Below are 22,376 nucleotides of genomic sequence, written 5' to 3' on the forward strand. Positions count from 1 at the left end.
GAGATTCAAACTGGGATCAAAGAATATTGATTTAATCTCGGCATAGGTCGGCTTCCGACATGGTTCCGGGACTCTCCGTTGCACTCCCAACACTGGATACCCCTGAGCTTAGCTTGATCTTTATAACCATCATGACTGCTCTCCCATTCTTTTCAAAATCATGATATATCGTCAAACTTGAACATTGTTTCGAAAAGCAAAGATTGCTAGGAATCTGGGACATCTTTGACATCTCCAGACCCGCCATCCTCCTGGGTCCGGCCTGTTTACTTGGGAACAAAGCCACTTTCGTAAGCGAGTGCTTTGATATAAATTTGGAATAGGGAGCGCTGGATGAGTGGGGTCAGTGTATCAGCTCAATGGGTGCGTAATCGTATGTCTGTTGCGAACAGTGATATCACCCTATTCTGATTTTTGGGTCTCTGGATCTTTTTGCCCCTCACGGTCCCCTCCTTTAGCATAGTACGTTGTAACAATTCGGTCTCATTAACTCATTTCACTTTACTTATTCCAGAATGCGAACTGCGATGCAGAGGCTTCTAATTCACTCTAGATCAATTTCAAGTTGGGTTGATCGTTCGACATTGGTTTGGAAAGCATCATGCCTGCAGACTTGCTCCCGACAGAGATTCTGTGCACAATATTCGAGCTTAGCACCGTCGGGCTAGCGATATACACTCCCGGCGTTACATCTAGCCTAAACACGCAATTGGAAACACATCGAAGAACACCTAACACCTCCCCAATCCGAGGTCAACCGTTATTCTATCATACCGAATCTGTGGCTCTTCCTTCCTATAAAAGCACCCTTCGTCACTGCATCGCCATCTCTCATGTGTGCAGAACATGGAGATACATCGCTGTGGATATGCCAAATTTTTGGACGGGTATCTATCTCTGTCACAGGGCCTTCCTAAGCAAGGATTATCACGACCACGAGGCAGCTGAAATGACTTCAACCTTTTTATCCCGCTCAGGCAAGTCGCCGTTGCATTTGGATATAACGTTTGCCCCCCCTGATGCTCGTTTGGGTCTATCCTGGATCCAAAAAACGCGCTATGAAGAGAGTATACGTCGTGTTCTGTTTTCTCACATTGGGAGATGTCAGTCATTGCGAGTGGAAAGCGATGAATTCATCATTACTACCATCCTTGACCTCTTTCTTGACTTTAATTTGTCACCTTCCAACAATTCTGTATACACGCCATTATCTCGTTTGCACCTTGCCAAGACCATATCGGCTTCACCTGTGGTATCTGATCCTCCGGACTATGGACACCAACAGCCCACATTTCCTCCTGACCTCAGTGTTGTTGCGCCTCATCTGACACACCTATACGTCGACGGCGTACAAGTAGCTGTCTTCCCTAGGTGGAGTCTCGAGCGTCTATATCTGACAGATCTGTTCGTCTCTTACCAAAACCACTTTCACATATTCATGAAAACGCGTGTAACCACCCTCGTCCTTCATCGAGTCACGATCCCAGGTGGCATACCTTACGTCCGCCAAATATTGACCTACCACCCATCCTCCGTGACGTCTCTGCGTCTGTCTGAGCTGCGTTGTGCTGGCCCAGAAAACGAACATCAAGACATATACGCGCTCTTTTTCACGCTTACTCCGTACCGCACGCTTCACGATCTCGAGCTATGTGGTCTGAGCGAAGATGCAATGTACGGACTGACAAGGATGCTCATGAGTAATTCTGAGCTTGTATTCTCGGAAATGCGGTTATTGACGCTGAGGAATGTGAAGCTGATTGACACTATGGTGGTTCCCTTGACGAATGCTACTCCGGGATTGAATGGGTTGGTTTTGGATAGTGTTGGTGGAGGTTCGCGCCTTCTTGAGGTATGGCGGCGCCACCCTGGAATATGGCCTCAGATGACCGAAGTATCCATGGGCGAAGGAGAGTCTGTTCAAGTAAGAAACGGCCGATGAATCATTACATTTCAAGCTATGTGTGACGCTATAAATTTTCGATTTCTTTCAAAATATATTCATTTGAGTTAAGTAGGTAGGTGATAATGACAATCTGGTAGGTGGGGGAGCTGGACGACAAGGAAGATATGTTTATCGAGTGGCAGCCTGAGTGTGAATGCAAAATTATCTGTGTAGTTCGAAGGCCAGTTCAAGTTGAAGTTTGAGCATAGCCTTTGATAGCTTTTGCACAGGAATGAAAATCAAACAATTGCCTGCTGAGTCGATGAGATATGCATGTAATATAGAACTTGTAAAGGACTAGCAGTGCCCCCGTGCTTTGCACGGAAAGTTGGGTGGCAATTCATCATGCTATTCCCTAGTGTTTTTGCACAGAAAGACGGGAGGTAATTTATCGTGTTATTTCCCCAGTGTTACCATATTTTCAGGCCCGATTACAGTGTTTTTAAGCCTCGATTACAACGTTTTCAGGCATATTTCGAATTTTTGGGTGATCGAAAAAGCAATGTTGCTTTGATTATATTGATTCGGTAATCGGTTTGGGCGGAGAATAAAATATAGAATACATTACATATTACATGATGGATGGCAACACAATAGAAATCAACAACAACCCATTTCCGGTTTACCGAGTCGCCAGTAGCATTTCCTTCCGATAGCCCGTGTTTTACCAGATTTACTATGTAGTTCTACATATTCGGTACTCCTGCTTAGGATACACCTTATTCCGGTCATCCCAGTTTCGCAGCAGCACAGTATAGTCTCTATAAATTTGTCAGGTCAAGATGGTTCGTTCAACTTGAACGGTCTGATGCTCAGTGCACAATGATTTGTCAATTATGGAGTGGAACGCTTACTCACTCTCTACAGGTTCATGACAGAGCCAAACATACTGGACAGCAATTCGTGTTGGAAAGATACTGGCCATCGGGCAGCAAGGTCTCATAGATTAGTGTTTTGACGGATGTTTGCAGCTCGGGTGACAGGTGTGTTCTCTCGGCATGGCTTGTGGATTATAACTTCGCGCCTTGATATAGTAATCCCTATATCAGTCATGAAAGTATTGGCGTACTATAAAAGTCGCCGCGAATGGTGTTGACTGCAATCAACAAGCCTCATTTTCGCCATGCCTGCAGTATCTACCAACTCCAACTCCAAAGTACTCGTAACTGGAGCCAACGGCTTCCTTGCCCTATGGATTGTTCGCGTCTTGCTAGAACACGGATTTATCGTCCGTGGAACCGTGCGCACCGCAGACAAGGGTAACAAACTGAAACAAATCTTTTCGACCTACGGCGACAAGCTCGAGTGGGTCGTAGTCCCAGATATCATTGTTGTACGTCTCGCTTTACTTCGATCTTCGTCGGGTATGAATGGTCTCCTTTTAGGAAGGTGCATTCGATAAAGCACTCGAAGACATTGATGCGGTGGTACATTCAGCATCGCCGGTGGTCGTTGAATCCGAAGATCCTGATGGTAAATCATCCGTGTCTTCCTGGCTATATTTATTCATACTCCTGCATAGCTGTGATCAAACCGGCCCTTGGTGGAACAGAAAGCATCTTTAATAGTATCCTCAAATATGGGTATGTAACACAGCAACCTCAATATATACCCAGATGCTGAATCTCGATTATAGAACAAAGGTCAAACGTGTTGTCCTGACATCTTCCATGGGAGCTTTGATTCCGATCATGACTGGCCCTGTTGTTCTCAATGAAAACAGCTGGGGAGATGACATAGTCCAATTGGTCAAACAACTGGGGAAAGCCGCGCCGCAAATCACTAAATACTGGGCCTCTAAGACGTTAGCAGAGCGAGGTAGGCATTTAAAGCACAAACTTCTTTTTTCATGATTAAAATTCTACTTTTAGCCGCTTGGGACATCTATGAGAAAAACAAACCGGAAATCGGATGGGAGTTAGTCGTCCTCAATCCTTCTATTGTAAGTCGCGATTACTCCCTGACATGAGTTTCATATTTATAAAAACGATGCACCACATAGGTTATTGGGGTAAGGCTTACTCGTATTTAACTCGTGTCAATTGCTGATAAACTCGTTCAGAGACCAGTCCAGGATTTCAGCACCCCAGCCGAGGCACCCCATTCCAATCAAATGTGGTACAACCATATTGTCGACTTGGTAGATGAGGAAGGAGTCAACGGAACATTTGTCTACGTTGATGTTCGCGACGTTGCCGAAGCTCACATGTTATCGATCACGAAAGAGGCCGCAGGAGGAGAAAGATTTGTGCTCTCAGCAGGTACGTTCGAGTGGCTTCTGTCCGAGCCGTCATTTTACATCTGTTCTTCAAGGCTCCTCTGGCTATCAAAAGATGCGCGATACAGTTTTTGCTCTGAAACCAGAATACTACACTTCCGGACTTCTTCCAAGGGGCAACCCAGACGTCCAAGGTGAACCTCTCATCACCACGAATACAACCAAAGCAGAAGATATTCTTGGAATCAAGTATAAGACTTTGGAAGAGACAATCGAGAACACTTTGGCTGGCTACGAGGTGAATGGATTGGTAGGAAAGAAATAGATGAATGTCATTGATGTAATTTGTCGAACTCGACTGCATATTAGGATGCCTCAGTACTCCCTATGGATAGTGTCCCCAACGATTAGAAAAAATGTCATGAGATTATTTTTGTAGAGAGTCAGTCGCCTGATTGAGTGTGGCTGTAAGACGCATTGTCTCTGCCATCATGTTCCTCGCAGAAATATCGCAATTACCACCATCCTCGCATATGGGTTGGGCATAATCAACGACCTTGGGCTCCTTCAGCTGGAAGTAGAGTGCTGGCGAGTGAATGAAGCTGATAGCCGGAGCTTGACAGTTCCAACAAAGCCAATCCCTCTGTTTCAGTATCGCGTTATGGTATTTGGATACCAATTTGACGGCATAGAGTCTCGAAGGGATCTCAGGAGGATTTTTCGAGCACAGAGCTTCTGGTATATCATCGAAAAAGAGGATTCCGTGTGCATTGTTAAAAACTTTGACCTCATACCGCAGTAGCCGCCCAGGAACGGCATCTGAACGTTCCGTTGCTGGGAAGCATCGACCTTGGTCACGATCCATGATGGCATGCAGGATTTTGGAGCGTAGCTCCCTCTCAGCGGCAGTGGGCTTGCCTCCAATTACCTCGCGATACTCGTCCATCTTTTTGATGGCTTCTCCAAAACGTTTCAACTCGAATAAACAAAGAGCGAATCGAAAGTGCGCCTTTTGATCGACGTCGGGAGCTTCAGCAGGACATTGCCGACCTTCAACGCTATTTGGAAGCACCCACTGGAGGTCCTTGAGCCCCTCTTGATAAAGTCCTGAAACAGTATAAATAAATGTGACAGATATGGCGATGCAGGAGGGGGGCACACCAAGTTCTATGCAACATGCAGCACGATTACAGTGAATAACCCTAAGAAATGACGGTGGCGCGTCTCGAAAATGATCTATGATGTGCGTGTACAGCGAAAAGGAGCTCGAGAAGTTTCTTTGAATATAGAGCAGGTTTGCTTTTTGTTTCAAGTTGAGTGCCGACTCTGTCAATCTCCAACAAGAACAAAGCCAAATTGTGAAAATGATCGAGGAATCGAGTTAAGCGGACGCATGATGAAATAATAGGTTAATTGCTGACCAGGCACTGATGGTGGTTTTTCCGACATACGCTTCTGTGAGTGAAGGATAGTGTGATTGAGAAAGGAGAGCAGTGCGTCGAACAGCTCCAATTTGTTGAAACAGGAGGAAGGTCTCAGATTGCGATAGAGGCCCGCAGGCTCATGACGCAAGGTGTCAGAAAAGGCTTGCTTTGGAAAAGATATAACGTTTGAACGACACTCAAGCTGATAAAAAAATATCTTTCAAACTAATAAATTAGGTTCTGAGATGAAGAATGAAGCTGAAGTAGCGCGCTCATACTACGAAAGCTCTATATACTGGGATATACTACAAGCCGCCTATTCTAATTTGTCAGTGTGAACCCATATTGATGGATACACCGTCATCCGAATCGGTCGATTCGCTGCCAGTACTTCCTGAGATATCGAATCCAGCGTTTAGGAGTCGTAGATATGTTATTGAGTTTGTTGAAATGGGATGACTGGAACAAAACCGAAGCGAAATACGATCTAGCGCAGCGCCCAAGGAAGCGCGTTGGGTGACAACATCAAGCACTACTTCTGCATTCACATCCTGGAAAACAAGCTCTCGAAGATTGGGTAAAGAATGCTGCGAGTTATTTTCGCAAGGATCACCCAAAGCGGTGATTGTTTCATCGGATACGTTGTATAACCCCAGATGTGTCAATGATGATAATTGTCGGAAGACAGGAACTAATTCTTCTCTGCCAATGGATATACCGCGTAATTCCAATGACTTGAGTGAGGGCAAAGGAAGATAGGTCGGGATGTAATGTTTTCTGTCTGAATGGCTAGAAATGCTACGACTTAGCCATCTAAACAGGGAGGTTGCGTCTGGTGTTTCGCTGGGACTGACTGCTCTCGTCACATCTTCCAGGATAAGATGTTTGAGAAGAGGAACGTCCAGGAAAGATAGAAATTGCGTTGTGTAGTCCGCGTCCAGTAATCCCAGTGATAACGTCTGGAGATTTTGTATCCGAACACGGGTTTCGATACTTGGAGGGGATGAATCAGGAAGTGTGGGACCCCACCCATAGATCACAAGATGGGAAAGATGCGGGCAATTGTTGACAATGGCGTTAAATTGAGACAATGATGGCATGACACTGCTAGCCTGGAATTTCAACTCAAGCTTGCGCAGATTTCGAGGGGTTGGTTGGTTCCAATCAATGTGGACACCTACCAAGGTGACGCTTCTTAAACTCTCGAAAGCGATACCCCCAAAAAGCTTCATCGGTTCGGCGAGGGAAGACGGCTCGAAGGTTTGGCCCCGTGCTGCATAGTATGCGTTGCAACGAGTAAGTGAGAGTGTTTCAAGCATGGGTGCAGATTCTACCGCCCGAGTATACCACAAGAAGGTGAAAATGGGCGCCCAGGTATCTGTTAATAATTCGACAAGCCTCCACCTTTTGACATGGGGTAGGATAAGTCGGACAATTGTTTCCATTTCTTGCCAACGAATGACATGGTTATCTTCGTTCCAGTCCCACTCTGGGTCACGGAGGTCAAAAATTAGGTCGATTGGATAAGGATTTGACCTTGTGAGCCAAGTGGCGACGTAAGAGAGGCTCCGAGGGTGTACTGGATGCACAAGGGTAATGCGCGACCACAAGAAACCATTGGCTAATGCAACACTCCTCCATAGCGAACATACATGAGTGATACGGGAGAAGAGCATGGTGTTGATAGTAGCATCGTCGATGGAGGCGCGAAAAATGTAGGCTAGAAGTTCGTGAGGAAGCTGGTTGATATGCATGGACTGAACCGGCGTCGCAGAGCTATTTGAAGGGCAGGAATTTGCCTGAGGTTGGTTAAGGAATGCTCCAATAATCCGACGGGTGTAGAGGAGAAGGAAATCCCTGACAAGCAACAATATCTTCATTTGAAGGAGCTTTAAGTATCAGGTTGACGGCATCGACATGAATGTCGGCGTCTACAGGTCAGGATTTCAGCTATGTGCATTGATGAAGGTATCGTAATACATACAACTTCGTGAGACTGATGTCCTTTCAGAAGTCAGAATGTCAATTCGAAACGAGAAAGGCAATCTCGGTGTATAGCACACCTTATATATCCATGCTGTGTGGTGTGTTATGGACTTATTTTGTATGAGCATCACGTACCTCTGGCGTAAGCATGTCTTTCCAAGCATCCCGCTATGCATAGTACCACTGTGTTTCGGGGACATTGCTTTGTTCCTGATTAGATGATCGAAGAAAGTAATTATGCTCTGAACTTTACTGTGATTTTTTGCGGTGCAAATACATATTTCTCCTGGCTTCGAGCAGAGATAGTGACATAGCAACATGGTTTCGAGCACCGGACTCAGAGACAAATTGAGGTACTTTGTTCCGAATATGGGTCGCAGCCTTCGCAGAAATGCCCACAGACTAGCCAGGTGTTCAGCCTCAAGGCATTATCCACGGTGGTCAAGGCCAAATCTGATAAACTGGACACAGAGTACCTAAAGTAGCGGTCAGGAAATTATAACTGTCGGCAACACATGCATGGTTGTCCACTCAGACAGGGAATAACGCTCACAGGGGTATCTGGCCCAAGTATCGGAATGTGAAAATGATGGTTGGGGCTTGTAGTAGACTCTCTTTGACTCTTTTTTCATGTATGATCGAGGATAAGACTGGAGAAGATCGGCAGATTTGATCTACCTCTTACACCTCGTCACTTGAGTTCTGCTAGTCGAAGGCACAGTTAGTCCATTTTCTGGCCCGGTTTTTCCGGTTAACAAGCGAGTGCTAGTACATCAAATAACGCGATACCTGAGATCTGAGAAACATAGCATTGCAAAGCATAGTGTTATCTTGACCTGACGGTATGAAGGTAGGTGCCACGCAAGCCTGATATGAGGCTTCCACCGAGTAGCGAGTCAAGCTAATCAAACAGCGTAGGTCTCAAAAATTCAGGGCAATCTGTTCAAATTATTGAGGTGATTCGGTGTATCATCGCTTAGAGCTTTTCGCCTACCTCAATGTCCAAGAATCAAGTAGCTTAGTTCAAGGTTGGGCTTGGATTTCCCCTGATCGTTTATGTCACGTGACGAAAGCTTCGGCGTCAAATTTTCATTCGGAGCCTGAATAAAGCCGAAAGCTATGCGGACGGCAACGATGGTTCTAGTACAAAGTAGTCGCACCGCTACTTTTGTGGGTTTCGACGGGGTTTTCTAGGATCTTGACAATATATGTATACATAAAAATTCTGTTAGGTTCTCAGTAAGGAGTGTAATAAAGCTCAAGTTAATCATAGTTATCTCTACTAGCCCGTATACCTCAATGGTAGTCCTATGATCGTCGAATTAGAACTATTTTTGAGCATTGAAGGCGCACCAAAGCTTGATTGACCGCAACAAGTGTACATTGAACAGCTGTACGATACAGTGAAATTGAGAGTCATTTTCATTATAGAAATTGAAGAGTCGACCTCACAGCTATAACGTAAAAGTCCATCAAGCTGCCAAACCTCGTTAAGTTTGTGCCTTTTAAATTATATTTCGGTCCCTGCCAAGGACTTTACTAGATGTAAAGGGTAGACAGCGGCACGGTCCAAAGTTGAATAGCATTTAAAGAGGATGTGTGACTTCAAACAGAGGCCCCCTTCTCATCCCTCCTATCCGTTTTACGTTGCAGAACTATGGTAAAGCTTCAATGCAGTCTTTCCGCTCAAGACTGTCCCAAACTGTTCGGCCCCAGTGCGACTCTACACAAGCTTCCATACACCTCGGGAAGCTGCGTGAGAGATCCTAGGTTGCTGGGAAGCGTAGGAAGATGTGGGTTTCCTGGGGCCTCATGCGTGGTAGATTCTCTAGGAAACGATAATTGTGCATATGGTGGAGACAGTACCGGTGCGCATGTTTTTGGTGCCTTATAGAAACAACAGTTAACCATTCTCAAGTTCCACATTATACGCCATTATGCCAGAATGGGATTTGCGGAGGGTGATGTCGTCTCGCTTATTTACTCTGCGTTAACTGAACCAGGGAAATTTGAAGTGGATTGGGGGCAGTGTGTATTAATGGAAATTACGATTGCAATTGTGAGCATCATTATTCTCTCACATATCACCTTTGTAGAAACCTTAACTTCAAGGGGGATATTACTGCAATACCACATACCCGGATCCTGGTGTATGTGGTGGTAAGGGATCCTTTGTCACATCCCAAGGAGACACGGATATCGATTTCGCTTTCGTTTATTGCTTAAGCGGTTAGTATTACGAATTCCATATACACAACTAACCTAGACTAATCAGAGACGTATGCATTTTTGTAGGTAAAGCAACCCAATCATCGACAGGAGACTGGTTTTGCAATGGTGAAGAAACAGATGTAATTGTTACACCCACGACTTCCACAACCGCGTCGAGAACTTCATCTTCCACAAGTTTCTCAACAAGTAGCAGCGTCTCCCCTGGACCGTCCCCTATTCACAACGAAGGAAATAAAACTCCTGTAGGCCTGATTGCGGGGGTCTCAGCGAGTATGGGCGCAATTCTTCTTCTCCTCGTAGGCTTCTTCATTTGGTGGAGATCAAAACAGAAACGACAGCAACTTGGTGCCATAAAGACTATTCATATTTCGAATCCTTTACCACCACCAAGTCCAAATAGTACTGGAATGTTTGAAGATAAGCAGCTCCCTGGAGGGTCGCAGCCTGCCCATGCCGCTTCTACATTTACTTATCTTCCTGAAGTCCAACATGATCCTGATGCCGCCAGGAACATAAACTCACCTTCTGCAGCATTGCGTGTTACGCCTACTACGCCAACATTCCCATACAACTCTTCAAAAGGATCTTCTAATGCAATCCAGTACCCTTCCGCTCACGAATCCCCGGTTCCTTCCAGTCTTGGTGTTCCAACTTCGACGCATTATTCTTCGAGCACATCCGACGCTGTAGACCGTTATCTCCTCGAAGCAAGGTTAGCAGCCGACAGAGAGCTCTCCAAAATGCGACAGGACGGACGCTGCTAGATAACACCGCTGACTTTTACACTACTACTATGGATTACTGTATGTTGACAATGAATTATGATGATGACCTGTGCGTTCCTTTATCTTCAATTGCGCGGTACTGAAGCTATTCTTCGGATGTCATACTACGTTAAATAATATGCCCCCAACATCAACATATCTTCGCTCTCCCATCGCTGTATGGCACATAAAATTACCAGTAAGTCTATGTCGAACGTGGTATTCTTGCGATGAGGTTATAAAAATGAACTCAAAAGTCACGTTTAAAGTCTGGAGTACCAAGGCTGGGCGCTGGAGCCTCGACGAATGCGGTGACAGTTGCCATCACTCCGCTTTGACATTAGCGGATCACTACAGGCCCGGTCTAGACTCAGACTATTCTCCTTACGATGCACCTCGACTCTTGACTTGGTGAAATCTCGTTAATTATACATGAGTAGCCTGAGCGCGCCCTTAGTCTTGTTCAAAAGTGTCTTGATGCTAAAGGCGGGCGCCAGTTTAGAAAGACACGAAGATACCTCTCTTTACAAGAGTAGAATCGCTCAGCTGTCTGTCCCATAGTATTCATGGTTTTGTGAAGAGCTGCCAAAAACGCGAGCGTCAAATTTAACGAACCCCAAATACGAAAGTCATGATTGCCACTAGAAGCTCAAAAAATGCCCACCCATCTATAATCCGATTCAGAGCATATCAGGTTCTTGCATTCCTGTACTGGTAATCAACGGCATGCATCAATCAAGCAAACCATGGCAGTTCTGCAAGGTCTGGCACCGCAAACAGAAGACTTGTCAGCGTGTATATTTTGGCTTTGCGAGAGAAGAATCTGAACACGGTGAATGCACACAGCACAGCACGTTTCGGCGAACTCCACCCTGTCCCTATCGCGGCTGGTAGCCATGTGCGCAGGGAAGGGCTATGAATAGCAGCACGACTAGGATTAATCCTGGACTAATCCGTTGTTTAAATAACGATTACACACCTGGACCAGATCGAGGCGTCGCTGGGTTGAAAACGGGGTGAAACCGTAATTAACGACGACATCCCGGAGAAAGTGAACGTTCGAGTGATTTGGCCAATCGATATGAGCGAGCGTCAATGTCTGTTTCGCCAATTAAAACCCCACAATTGAATTAAAGCATAGCGCCGCGCAGCTATGAAGAACGTGGTCGATGATCGATACAATGCCCATTGCCCATTACCCTGGAGGGTTCGCAACGAGCACCACGGAGGAGAGAAGAGACGACCCATGCCACGAGGATACCTAGTTCAGACCTGACAGACAGTCTGCAATCTCTATTGAAGTACCCTTGATGTGATGAGATTGGGATAACATTTCATTGTAGTTGGACGCACGAGAGCCATAAGGCTTGTCAACATAGTTTATTGCCACTTCGGTTCTAGGATTCAGGAGTGCTGGCCTTTTATCACAGACGAACCTCCCTTTGGGAATATGAATCTGTCGCGGAGGAAAAGAAAACATTCCGACTTCCGTAAGTGAGCTCTTAACGCCTGTCTTGGCGTCATTTCTTCTGCTGAGATGAGCTCTTGGTCTTGGACGATGGGCCTGATAACTCCGAACGGAACTTTGATGAATTGATAAAAGGCCTTTTTCCGAAACTGCTTTTCGAGTAGGATTGTTGCTTACCACCTGCTGAAGCAAGAGTTGAGAGGATGAGATTAGTAGCGATAACATTTCATCGATCCAGGCGGTTATGATCGCGAGTGGCGGCAAGAGTCGAGATCTGTATGTTCCAGACGACGGAAGACGGAGGGCGATGCCCCGTTTAGAATGGGCCTTTTGGTATCAACACGTGCTTGCGGTGCCCATTTGTTTTAGGTCGTGTGCGCCTTGCGACCGACTTTCTTTCTTTAGCACCCACCACAACCTATATAACCGCCCATTTCTCCTAGCGAAGCCTAGTCTACAGCGATATCCATATATCCATACCTTTGCTGTCTTACATTTTCAGTCCAATTCAATCTACAATGACCTCAAATTACCGTCTCGGCCCAGGGTCATCTAGTCCCCAAACAACCACCTGCCCCACAGCTTCGACGTCGACAGCGGCGGCGTCAGACCACCCAGACGACCTCCAACATTCACAGCGCAAACTACAAGCGCTATTTATTGAAGACATTCCACGGCCTCTGACCGCTGTGTGTGCGCGCCCCATCCCCAACTCGTACTGGGCCACCCCCCTTCTCCTCGCATGCGAATACCCATGGACGCCTAAAAACCCAAACAAACCCAAGCTCGACGCGCTACTGCGCGCTGGCGTGCGCACATTTATCGATCTCACCGAGTGCGGCGAGCTGCTACCATACTCGTCTATCTTGTCACAGCGCAGCGCGCTCCTGGGAATCGACCCCGCCACTATCGAGTACCACCGTTTCGCAATCCGCGACCGATGCCTTCCTGAAAGCATTAACCACATGTACCGCGTGTTAGATACGCTCCGGGACAACCAGGAGCGCGGTAGAATCAGCGCGGTGCATTGTCGGGGAGGGATCGGCCGCACGGGCATGGTGATTGGGTGCTGGCTCGTAGAAAGTGGTATAGCGAGGGATGGCAAAGAGGCGCTAGCCATTATTGCGAGGGAATGGAAGACTGTGGAGAAATGCAAACGCTACCCCCACAGCCCAGAAACGGGGGCGCAATTCGACTTTGTTGCAAAGTTCCATCCATCACCGAAACAACTACACGCTACATTGGAGCTCGAGAGCGAGGATGCATGATCCGTGATCCTGGTGTGTATGTACTGTATTTGTTCCGCCCGCACTTAGACTGACTGACTCATTGTGCAGTCATGTTTTCTCTGCATTGCTATCCATCATCACTGCCCATACCAAGCTAAAGTTCTCTGGCAGACTTTACCCTTACCTTACCCACACCTTTTGCTTGTCATGGACTTTTTCTCGTCTTGTTTTCATTGCTTTCTCGGTTTCTTACAGGCTCTGCGGATCGCGACATACCTGCATGGACGCGCTTTCCTCATCTTTCTTAGATTTACATCATCGGATTGGGTTGACGACATTTTACTGCATTGTATACTACTTACCCACATATCTATGGTTCCTGCTTGTTTTTTTTTCTTGCACCTTATTATGAGATTTTATGACATCAATTTGCATCATTATGTGGGGAGGAGTACGAGTTTGACGAGATCATTTTCATGCATCCATAGTACTTTTGGGTCATTTATTTTTGGCAGCACCTGTCTATAAACTGGTAAAAATAGCCTTTTCAGTGCCAGCCGTAATTGATGATGATGCCATCGAGGTTCCTTCGCGTTTTTGGATGATTTGGCATTCGGAATGCCTTCGGTAAGAGCGGTAAGGTATCTATGTCCAGGAAAACGGAGTTCAGATATGTTGTTACTTAGGAATCACTCAGAGACGAGTACCGATTTTTAGACTGCACGACATATGTGGGTCGGGCGTCATGTATCCCTGTACTTGGGGCCGAGGGAACGACGTGAGGGTTGGAGCAACAGTTTTGACGTGAGTGAAGTATGCCTATACTTTTGTCAAGAAAAAAAAAATACGAACACCGATCTCTCCGACCTCTTGATGAACCATATGTTTTGCATTCTGAAAATACACTCAGGAAATTTCATTGCATTGGGGTGAAGAGACTCGACTGTTTCGTTATTGTATCAAAATTCAGTATGGACCAGGTTGGGTCCTCTGCACCTGATGTCAGAGGCAATTGAAAAGCGGTGAAAACAACAAAGTTGCAAACGTCCGTGGCAACGGAACCGCCGTTAGCAACGGAGTCAAACTCAAGGCACCATGCTGGCCTTCGCTAAAGAAATGAAGCTTGAAGCAAAGGCCCTTTCATTGACTCCTGGAATAGTGTCATTTTGCTGATATCTCCCATGAAATCGAAATATGAACACGGAATGAAATGAGGTGGTGGAAAGGTAAATTTTTATTGACACGCTTGATGCTGAAAGTGGGCCGTATAGAAAGCAACAAGAAAGCTATTTTGCAAGTCGTCAAGGCCACTGACGAAGATAAATCTACTCAACAGCTTTGTTCCAGTCCATTGGAGAGTAAAAATTCGTCTGGTCCAGGAGTAATTGTATTGGGTCGAGAATGCCGTCCGTGGTGAAGCAAGAGTTGAGGAATCCTAGCTCAACTGAACGTAGAATTGAGGAACATCAACAAATCCTGCCTGTTAACATCCCTCTCTCGATCGGTTTTGTCCTTCTTCACTTTAAGCTTGATCTATTCACCCAAAGAAAAAAAAAAAGGTCAGAAAACATGCCCGTGGCATATCATAATTAACAAACGCGAAAGTGCGTACCCTTTTACCAGTCAAAACGCTGCGCCTCTCTTCATCTTTCTCCTTCTTCTCTTTCTTATGCTTCCTCTCCTTATCTTTTTCCTTATCCTTGCGCTTCCTTCTCTTGCGATCACGCGAATCCGAGCGGTCCCTTCGCTTGCGCTTATGCTTATCTTTCTCTCGTTCTTTCTCACCGTCCCTATCTCTGTGAGAATGCGAGTGAGAGTGCGAGCGGTGCCTTTTCGAGTGACTGCGGTGTCGCGATGAAGACCCATGGCGACGCGAATGCGAATGATCGTCCGACGATGAAGTCGAGGAAGACGAAGAGGAGGAAGATGAAGCCGAACGCGAGGAAACAGACGCAGAGGAACGAGTGGGCGAGCGTCCCCGGCGATGCTCGTCCTTCTGCGGACGCGAGCTATCGCGGTAAGAAACTTCGTCGACGCGAGAACGGGAGTGCGAGTGAGACCGGCGTTCTCGTTCGTTGCTCCTGTCACGACGGCGGTGACGACCTTGGTCACCCTCGCGCTCATGTTCGGAGGGGGTAATCATTCCTTCTGCCTATGTATACATGCGTACAGGAGTTAGAGTGCATTTAACGTACACCTTCGAAGATTAGCGTCCCTTAATTATTTGTGAATCTATGAACACGTACCATGTCCCTGTGATTCTTGGAGTATGAAATATGTCGGTCATCTTCTTCATTATAATTTCCTCTTCGATATGAATGGGAATGGGAATGAGTGGAACTCTGATATATGGTTTACGTGTCAGCAATACGCTTAAACATAAAAAGTCTACTTACTTCGTGACGATAACGATGCCTCGATAAAGAGTGTTCCTCTTCCCTTCTTTCCTTGGCCTGACCACCACGTGTTTCTTCTTCAACATCCTGGTATTCTTTTCGACTGCGATGTCGATCATGATTGTGCTCTTGACCTATAGAATGCGGTTCCTCCCGGTGCATGTCTCGATGGCGCACTGGTGACGACCTGTGTATATGCTTGCGGCCCGAAGAGTCTATATCACGCGTATGTGAAGAATCTCGAGGGAAATCCGTTTCCTTTCCTCTGACACATCTATCTTCTTCTCCCTTGTTGTTATACTGTGATTCCTCTTGCGCATGGCGGCTTGAGAAATGCTAAAACAGAGTAAAAACCAGTTTTAATGAGAAGTTGCGTCGTTTTAGAAACATAGAAGTAGAGCCCACCTCTGATTTATGATCATCTCGACGCGAATGGTGAGAATGATGATGATTCCGTGTACGTGAGCGACTGCGCTCGTGTTTTGGTTTCTGATCGTGGTCGTGGTCCCGGTCCCGGTCACGCCATGACGTGGCCACAGCATCTCGCGAACCTCGAGAGGAAGACGAATACAAGTAGGACTCCTTCTCCCTGGAATGCTGGTGACGGCTTTGGTAGTCCCTCCGCCTCTCTCGTTCAGGATTCGCCGTGAGATCTGAGGCGTTCAGCGCATCCTGGCGATGGTCTTCGAATTGCCCGAGACGCGTGTCTTCTCATACACATGGGTAAGGAGCAAGCCCAGAGCAAATGATGGGGGCCATTTCAGCCAAAACGGGTGGACGTTGGCACCCAGCGAATCGGGATACGGGTCGTGTGCGTTCGTTTAGGAGTTGCATGAGGATGAGGCTAAGAATGAGCAACGTTCGGGTCAGCCAAAATGGAGAGCATACTTACCACTACCAGAATGTGAGGTTTTGTGATATCCGCGGTCCTTCGTCGAGTTCTTGTCCGAATTGTGGAGGTTGTCCATCGAGGACTTGTCGTGGAACAATTGCAAATTTAAAATAACTGCTGGGCTGGGCACCCTGGATCTGCTTCGAGCGGAGATTCAGTCGGAACTTCAAATGGCCCCTGTCTGCATCTTTTTTTTTTTCCTGCTGGAGTTTCCCTATAGTCTTTGCACAAACATTTCTCAATTGAGGATTTTCATCGGGGAACCCTCAGAATCTAGAATTAAAGGTGACCATCTCGATTTACAATACGTTCAGTTCATTTATAGCGTGTTTTTCGGTTACCAGCTTAGTCGTCGGCCGTGTTTTGCTCATCGCGTTACGGTTGGTTTGCTTTGTATGTGTTCGAGTTCTTAATCTTTGTGGAGGTGTTGCGGAAAGGATAGTAAATGGATACCAATAACCAATAAACCTATCAGCACCCCTAAGCAATATGCATGTGTCGAGGAAGATTATGAACGGTGAGATTGCCACCCACCATAATTATCGTCATTTCAGGGTCCTCTTATAGACTAACCGACGCAACTATTAGCAATGTGATTCGAAGACCTCCTTCTTAGCGCCCACGAGGCTCAACAATGTTTAGGAATGGTGATGCGCTTTCGCCAATTTTCGATTTTTCTCAGCCATCAAAACATTCCCGTGCGCGTCCGATGGGCAAGGACAGGAGGACACGCGCTCTGTGCAAGCCGTCATACTGTCTAATGCAGGCATTGACTACGTACGGCGGCCTTTGGTAGTTTATCGTTGCTTGATCCCCGACCGATTTGCCTGTTGACACACCTGCTTAAAAAGCTCGTTGCTCCTGCGGAATCTTGACACCGTGTCTGTGTACATGGACCATTATTTTTATCCAGTCTTCTGCTTAAACATTTTAACAGAATCAATCCCTTCAATATCTACGGCAGCTCGATATTCGGTACACCGTGTTTTATTGCCTGTTTAGGCCTTTTTGGGATCCGTAAAGTCGTGTGGGGCCCCCGATTTCTGTCCAGTAAATGCGCTGCCGGAACTTGTCTTAGTTGCTCTTCCGAGTCTTGTCCCACCCCCGATTTATTTCCTGTTCAGTGTCCCTTATCATCACTAATAGCAATACCTAAACATGACGTCCGCTTCCAGCGTACGCAGAACCACGGCTTCCACGCGTGACCGGCCATATATCCATATTTCCCATTCATTCTCCCTCGATACAAAAGGGTCTTTTCGTGTACGGATCTTCCCTCTTCATCGTCTGGTTATCTCTAGGCTCCATTCCACACAATACCCCCGTCGTCTTCACTTCAGACCACGATAACCTTCACCTTCACTATCACTATTGTCCATTGTCGCTCTCTCTCTCTCTAACTGTATACGACCCCTCTCCCAGCGTTCAACCACGATGTCGCTGGTACAGATAGCTATGCAACCCCAAACCATCGCGATGGCGGCATTGTGCTTGACCCTCCTCGCATTCATCCACCATCGACTGACGCGCTCTTCAAAACTGCCTCTTCCACCAGGTCCTCCGGGGAACTTGATCTTTGGCAATTCTATACCTAAAGCTTTGTACGTGCATCACATATTCGTTCAGTCCTGAGACCATTCTTACTGTTAGACTATATCTGTTCACCACTTTCACCACAAAATGCTCCAATATTCCCCAATATAACCCATACCCCGCTCCCCGCATTCCACGTGCGCATGTCATGTACTATTTTTTTCGCTTCACATAGCGCCTACCGACACTTTGAAACTTGGACCCAAGAATACGGGCCCGTCTTCACACTTCGCCAAGGATTCAACACTATCATTGTCATAGGGCGCATGCAAGCCGCTATTGATATACTAGAGAAAGAGGGGGCCGCGACCGTCGATCGGCCGCTGAGCATCGCTGCAGGGGAGACGCTTTCCGGGGGGATGAGGATGTTACTGACTCCAGCCGGGGAACGGTTCAAAAAGATGCGCAGGTGCGTTGATATGCCCGAAGAGCTTCCATTTCCGACCTGAGATTCTAAAGCTACCGTTTCATTGCGTTTGTAGGGCCCTTCATGCCCACCTCCAACCTAAGATTGTTTCGAATTACGCACCTACGTTAATGCGCAATGCAAAGCAGCACATCATGGACATTATAGACGAGCCTCACCGGCACCAAGATCACGCTAAACGGTACGTGTATTGTATTATAACTCATTGTCGACATGTCTCACAATTTGAATCATCATTCATCCCACAACGCTATATCTTACATCGATCTTACATCATACCCTCTGCCACCTACCACACAACTGTGATGGAAACAACGCGTTCACTTTCGGATATGAATATATCAGATATTCCGCTGCTGTAGTTATGGCGCTTGCGTATGGAAAACAGGCCAAATCTTACGAAGATCCCGATATTCAAGCTGTCAACCGCTGCCTGACGCGACTGGGTAATAACCTGCGTCCTGGAATGTGGAAGGTCGATGCCTATCCATTTTTGAGGTCCGTATGACGTCCATTTTAATCTCACGTCAATTTGAGAAAAGGCTGACCCGTCGTGGAATGCCGAATAGATACGTGCCAGGGTACCTCAAGGAGCTCCAAGACGGTCACAAAGAGGAGCTGAACTTATTCAAGAGTCAGATATATGAAGTTAAAATGAAAATGGTGCATATCTATCACTTCTGTTGTCTTATAAACTTTCGCTTATTCATTACATTAATAGGAACGCGGAGAAGAGGTTTTGCCTTCGTTTGGCAAGTATCTCCTGGAGAGACAGAAGGAGCTCGACCTCTCGGATGACGAGATGGCATACCTGGCGGGAAGCATGTTCGGTGCTGGGTCAGACACAACCGCGTCGGCGATCAGTGTCACAGTACTGGCAGCTGCATGCCATCCCGAAGCCCACAAACGTGTTCAAGAAGAGCTAGACGCCGTTGTTGGAAGGTCACGGCGTAAGTCTTTTTAACGCTTTCATTTCATGCTTTTTTGCTTTTTGGAATTTTATGAATAACCTCACATATTCTTTTACTAACTTTGTTTCTGTCGTTCTCAGCACCAACGATTGCGGATCAGGAGATGCTTCCTCAGACAATGGCATTCGTACTGGAGTCGGTTAGATGGCGACCTGTTAGCGCTGGAGGTGTGTAATATATCCCCCTCATTTAGTTACGACTTTCTGACCCATTTCACGTATAAGGGTTTGCGCACAAGGCAATCAAAGACATAGTTTGGGTTTGTGCAATTCTTAATTTGAGCTTCAGCAAAAACACTTATCTAATGCTTTCACAGGGGAACTACGTGATTCCAAAAGGCGCGAGCGTTATTGGAAATGTTTGGTATGCCTTGTTTGACGCTTGAAATAATTTTGCGTGATCTTATTGGTCTTGCAACTGTAAAGGTCTGTTGGACGTGATCCAGAGTTTTTCCCTGATCCCGAAACATTCAATCCACAGAGGTGGTTGACAGAGGGAGGAAAGCTGAGGGACGATCTGAAATCCTATTCGTTCGGCTTCGGTAGACGGTAAGTATTCCATTCTGCCCAAGCACACAAATGTTCTGACCACAATTAATGTAGGGTATGCCCAGGGCAGCACATGGCTACTGTGTAAGTTATCCGGACCCAACTGTAAATTTTCTATAGGCTGACCTTTCCTCTCCTCGTATGCAGATCGATATTTGTGAACGCAGCTCTAATACAGTGGGCGTTTAAAATTTCCTCCGACCCCTCCTCCCCGATTGATCCATTGGCGTTCACCGAGTCCGCCAACACTCACCCATTGCCTTTCAAAGTCATTTTTGAACCCCGCATCGCGAGCTCAATGGAGGCTACGAAGGAGCTATTTGAAGATTATGGTCTTTGAGTTCCCCCGGTACCATCCCCCATTCCTGATGCTCGGGTTTTTCGTTGCCTGGTTTGTACCTCGCTGAACTGATTTTGATGTCTGTGACGCTATATTGTGCATCTTTTTGTGGATCGCAGTAATGCAGATCCCAGTTGTATTTCTATCTAGATGGACCTATTAATACCAGAATACCAGTAATTAACCAGAAGCGTACCTTAATTTCATTCGCAGTTTTTTACGCACAATGCGGGAACATTGAGATAATTATTTCTTCGATTGGATGCCAATGTACTTCGGAATTGTAATGAACGCGGAGTAATTGGTGAGCAGGCTGACCTGTTGGCCAGACAAATACGTGAATACCTGAGCGCAGCGGAATACAAAGTGCGGCGCAATAGGAGATTCTTCCCCTCCTGTCGCCGCCTGTCTTAACATTGCTGGCATGATAAATAAGCTGGCGGGCAATAATGAAACACTCCATACGTATTTCTGACAATTCATTTTGTGTACAGTAGTACATATGAACAACAGAAAGCAATGCCTACATACAAATTCTTCCAACATATGCAAAAGAAATTCAATGAAAGAAAACTACTAAAGATGCACGTCTAGCGCTTAGAGAAAAATAAAATAAAATCAAAGCAATAAAACACGCTTTCTGACAAAGTGCCGTGGTGGCAGATTGTTCTCCAGGATGCGGGGGTATCATGATTAGTGCCACAATCAATCAATCAGGAGTTGAAGCTGAGTTGAAGTGTTTGAGTGTCGTTTCTTGCAGGACCTGATGCAGATGGACCGAAACAAATGGACGCAGTTAAGACGATTTCGATCAATCGAGCCGTGTCCTAGCGCGTTGTCCCGGCTGGTTCTGGGCAGAATAATATCCACTGCTGTTCCCCGCGTTATGCTGCAGTAGCTGCGAAGGTGGGATATACCCACCCGTACCGCCGTATCCCTGGGCAGGTTGGACCTGCGGTGCAGCGTAGATGTCGCTCTCTCGCGAGTCAGTGTATCCCTGTCCGTATCCAGCGCCTTGCCCGATGCCCTGGCCGTATCCGTAGCCCGGTCCAGCGGACGGTGGGCCAGGGTTCACAGCGTATGCGAGGTCCGACGATTCGTAGTAATCCGGTCCGGGTGTGGGAGGCATGTACCCTGCCGGTGCTGGTGTGTAACCTTGGCTGCCATATCCTGGTGTCTGAGCTTGAGAGTAGCCCTGAGTGTAGGCAGTTTGGGGTTGTCCATAAGTTGAGACGCTGAGCGACGATGCGGTGTCGTTGCGCGTCATCATAGGTGCGCGGGGAGGGGTGGGTGTGAAAGGCTCGGTCGTCTGAGGAGGAGGTGCCGATGAGGGAGTAGCTGCTGCCTCAAGCGGCCGGTTCCAATCTACAATTACGATAAGACCGTAGTTAGCACAATGTCAAGAAATCCGCTAGAAGAGTTAACTCACAACTTTGTGATCCTGCAGCCTTGTAATCTAAGAATGAGTGACGCCGCTGACGTTTTCGGTTCCAGTAAAATAGACCAAACACGAGGAACGCTAACACAACGATCCCAGCAATCACCCCGCCGACAATAGCACCCGCGTTCGACTTTTTAGCAGCGCCGACATCTCCTGCGTTGTTGTTAGCACTGTCTGCAATAGTCGACGCCGAGGGTGGGGGTGGGGTTGAAGTCACAGTGATTGTGTTTGTTTGGAATTCAGAGGTGGTAGAGCTTGCGGTGGTACTGGTCGAGCTTACGGACGAAGAAGAAGAAGAAGAGGAGGAGGATGACACAGAAGTTGACGACGCAGTTGTACTACTGCTCGTCGATGACCCTGGGATAGCTGAAGAAAGCGTAGGTAACCCGCCAGTCACTGTCGAATCGGGATCTGCGTCCAAAACAAATAAAAAATCAAGGAAGAACGGGTCAGTCGCAGCAAGTTTGTTGGTTATGGTCAAGGTATGAGTCCCGTCAGACAT

General features: G+C 46.8%; 8 protein-coding genes across 8 annotated transcripts; 5 read left to right on the plus strand and 3 right to left on the minus strand.

Moving 5' to 3' along the window:
- Window positions 1-949: 949 nt before the first annotated feature.
- JR316_0001528 (uncharacterized protein) lies at window positions 950-1,942 on the plus strand (the record flags this gene model as incomplete). The annotated part of the gene is made up of 1 exon (XM_047887331.1): window positions 950-1,942. The coding sequence occupies one exon, from the start codon at window positions 950-952 to the stop codon at window positions 1,940-1,942; it is 993 nt and encodes a 330-aa protein (XP_047755077.1).
- A 1,126-nt stretch (window positions 1,943-3,068) lies between these two features.
- On the plus strand, window positions 3,069-4,488 carry JR316_0001529 (Ketoreductase azaE; the record flags this gene model as incomplete). Its single annotated transcript, XM_047887332.1, has 7 exons — window positions 3,069-3,278; window positions 3,331-3,418; window positions 3,468-3,528; window positions 3,582-3,763; window positions 3,817-3,887; window positions 4,008-4,206; window positions 4,259-4,488. 7 exons carry the CDS (start codon window positions 3,069-3,071, stop codon window positions 4,486-4,488), a joined length of 1,041 nt encoding a protein of 346 aa, XP_047755078.1.
- Window positions 4,489-4,590: 102 nt separating this feature from the next.
- On the minus strand, window positions 4,591-7,263 carry JR316_0001530 (uncharacterized protein; the record flags this gene model as incomplete). The annotated part of the gene is made up of 2 exons (XM_047887333.1): window positions 4,591-5,270; window positions 5,946-7,263. 2 exons carry the CDS (start codon window positions 7,261-7,263, stop codon window positions 4,591-4,593), a joined length of 1,998 nt encoding a protein of 665 aa, XP_047755079.1.
- Window positions 7,264-9,423: 2,160 nt separating this feature from the next.
- JR316_0001531 (uncharacterized protein) lies at window positions 9,424-10,569 on the plus strand (the record flags this gene model as incomplete). The annotated part of the gene is given in 5 exon segments (XM_047887334.1): window positions 9,424-9,441; window positions 9,477-9,601; window positions 9,670-9,721; window positions 9,840-9,852; window positions 9,869-10,569. 5 exon segments carry the CDS (start codon window positions 9,424-9,426, stop codon window positions 10,567-10,569), a joined length of 909 nt encoding a protein of 302 aa, XP_047755080.1.
- A 1,986-nt stretch (window positions 10,570-12,555) lies between these two features.
- On the plus strand, window positions 12,556-13,305 carry JR316_0001532 (Dual specificity protein phosphatase 23; the record flags this gene model as incomplete). Its single annotated transcript, XM_047887335.1, has 1 exon — window positions 12,556-13,305. The coding sequence occupies one exon, from the start codon at window positions 12,556-12,558 to the stop codon at window positions 13,303-13,305; it is 750 nt and encodes a 249-aa protein (XP_047755081.1).
- Window positions 13,306-14,706: 1,401 nt separating this feature from the next.
- On the minus strand, window positions 14,707-16,630 carry JR316_0001533 (uncharacterized protein; the record flags this gene model as incomplete). The annotated part of the gene is made up of 6 exons (XM_047887336.1): window positions 14,707-14,799; window positions 14,879-15,418; window positions 15,513-15,608; window positions 15,663-15,998; window positions 16,068-16,369; window positions 16,555-16,630. The coding sequence occupies 6 exons, from the start codon at window positions 16,628-16,630 to the stop codon at window positions 14,707-14,709; spliced, it is 1,443 nt and encodes a 480-aa protein (XP_047755082.1).
- A 1,358-nt stretch (window positions 16,631-17,988) lies between these two features.
- JR316_0001534 (Cytochrome P450 monooxygenase 88) lies at window positions 17,989-20,433 on the plus strand (the record flags this gene model as incomplete). Its single annotated transcript, XM_047887337.1, has 11 exons — window positions 17,989-18,155; window positions 18,323-18,556; window positions 18,630-18,755; window positions 18,920-19,072; window positions 19,117-19,237; window positions 19,296-19,524; window positions 19,626-19,712; window positions 19,770-19,804; window positions 19,862-19,908; window positions 19,971-20,093; window positions 20,241-20,433. 11 exons carry the CDS (start codon window positions 17,989-17,991, stop codon window positions 20,431-20,433), a joined length of 1,515 nt encoding a protein of 504 aa, XP_047755083.1.
- Window positions 20,434-21,244: 811 nt separating this feature from the next.
- JR316_0001535 (uncharacterized protein) lies at window positions 21,245-22,376 on the minus strand (the record flags this gene model as incomplete). The annotated part of the gene is made up of 2 exons (XM_047887338.1): window positions 21,245-21,798; window positions 21,863-22,376. 2 exons carry the CDS (start codon window positions 22,374-22,376, stop codon window positions 21,245-21,247), a joined length of 1,068 nt encoding a protein of 355 aa, XP_047755084.1.

The sequence above is a fragment of the Psilocybe cubensis genome, chromosome 1, assembly GCF_017499595.1.
Source record: "Psilocybe cubensis strain MGC-MH-2018 chromosome 1, whole genome shotgun sequence".
NCBI classification, from domain to species: domain Eukaryota; kingdom Fungi; phylum Basidiomycota; class Agaricomycetes; order Agaricales; family Agrocybaceae; genus Psilocybe; species Psilocybe cubensis.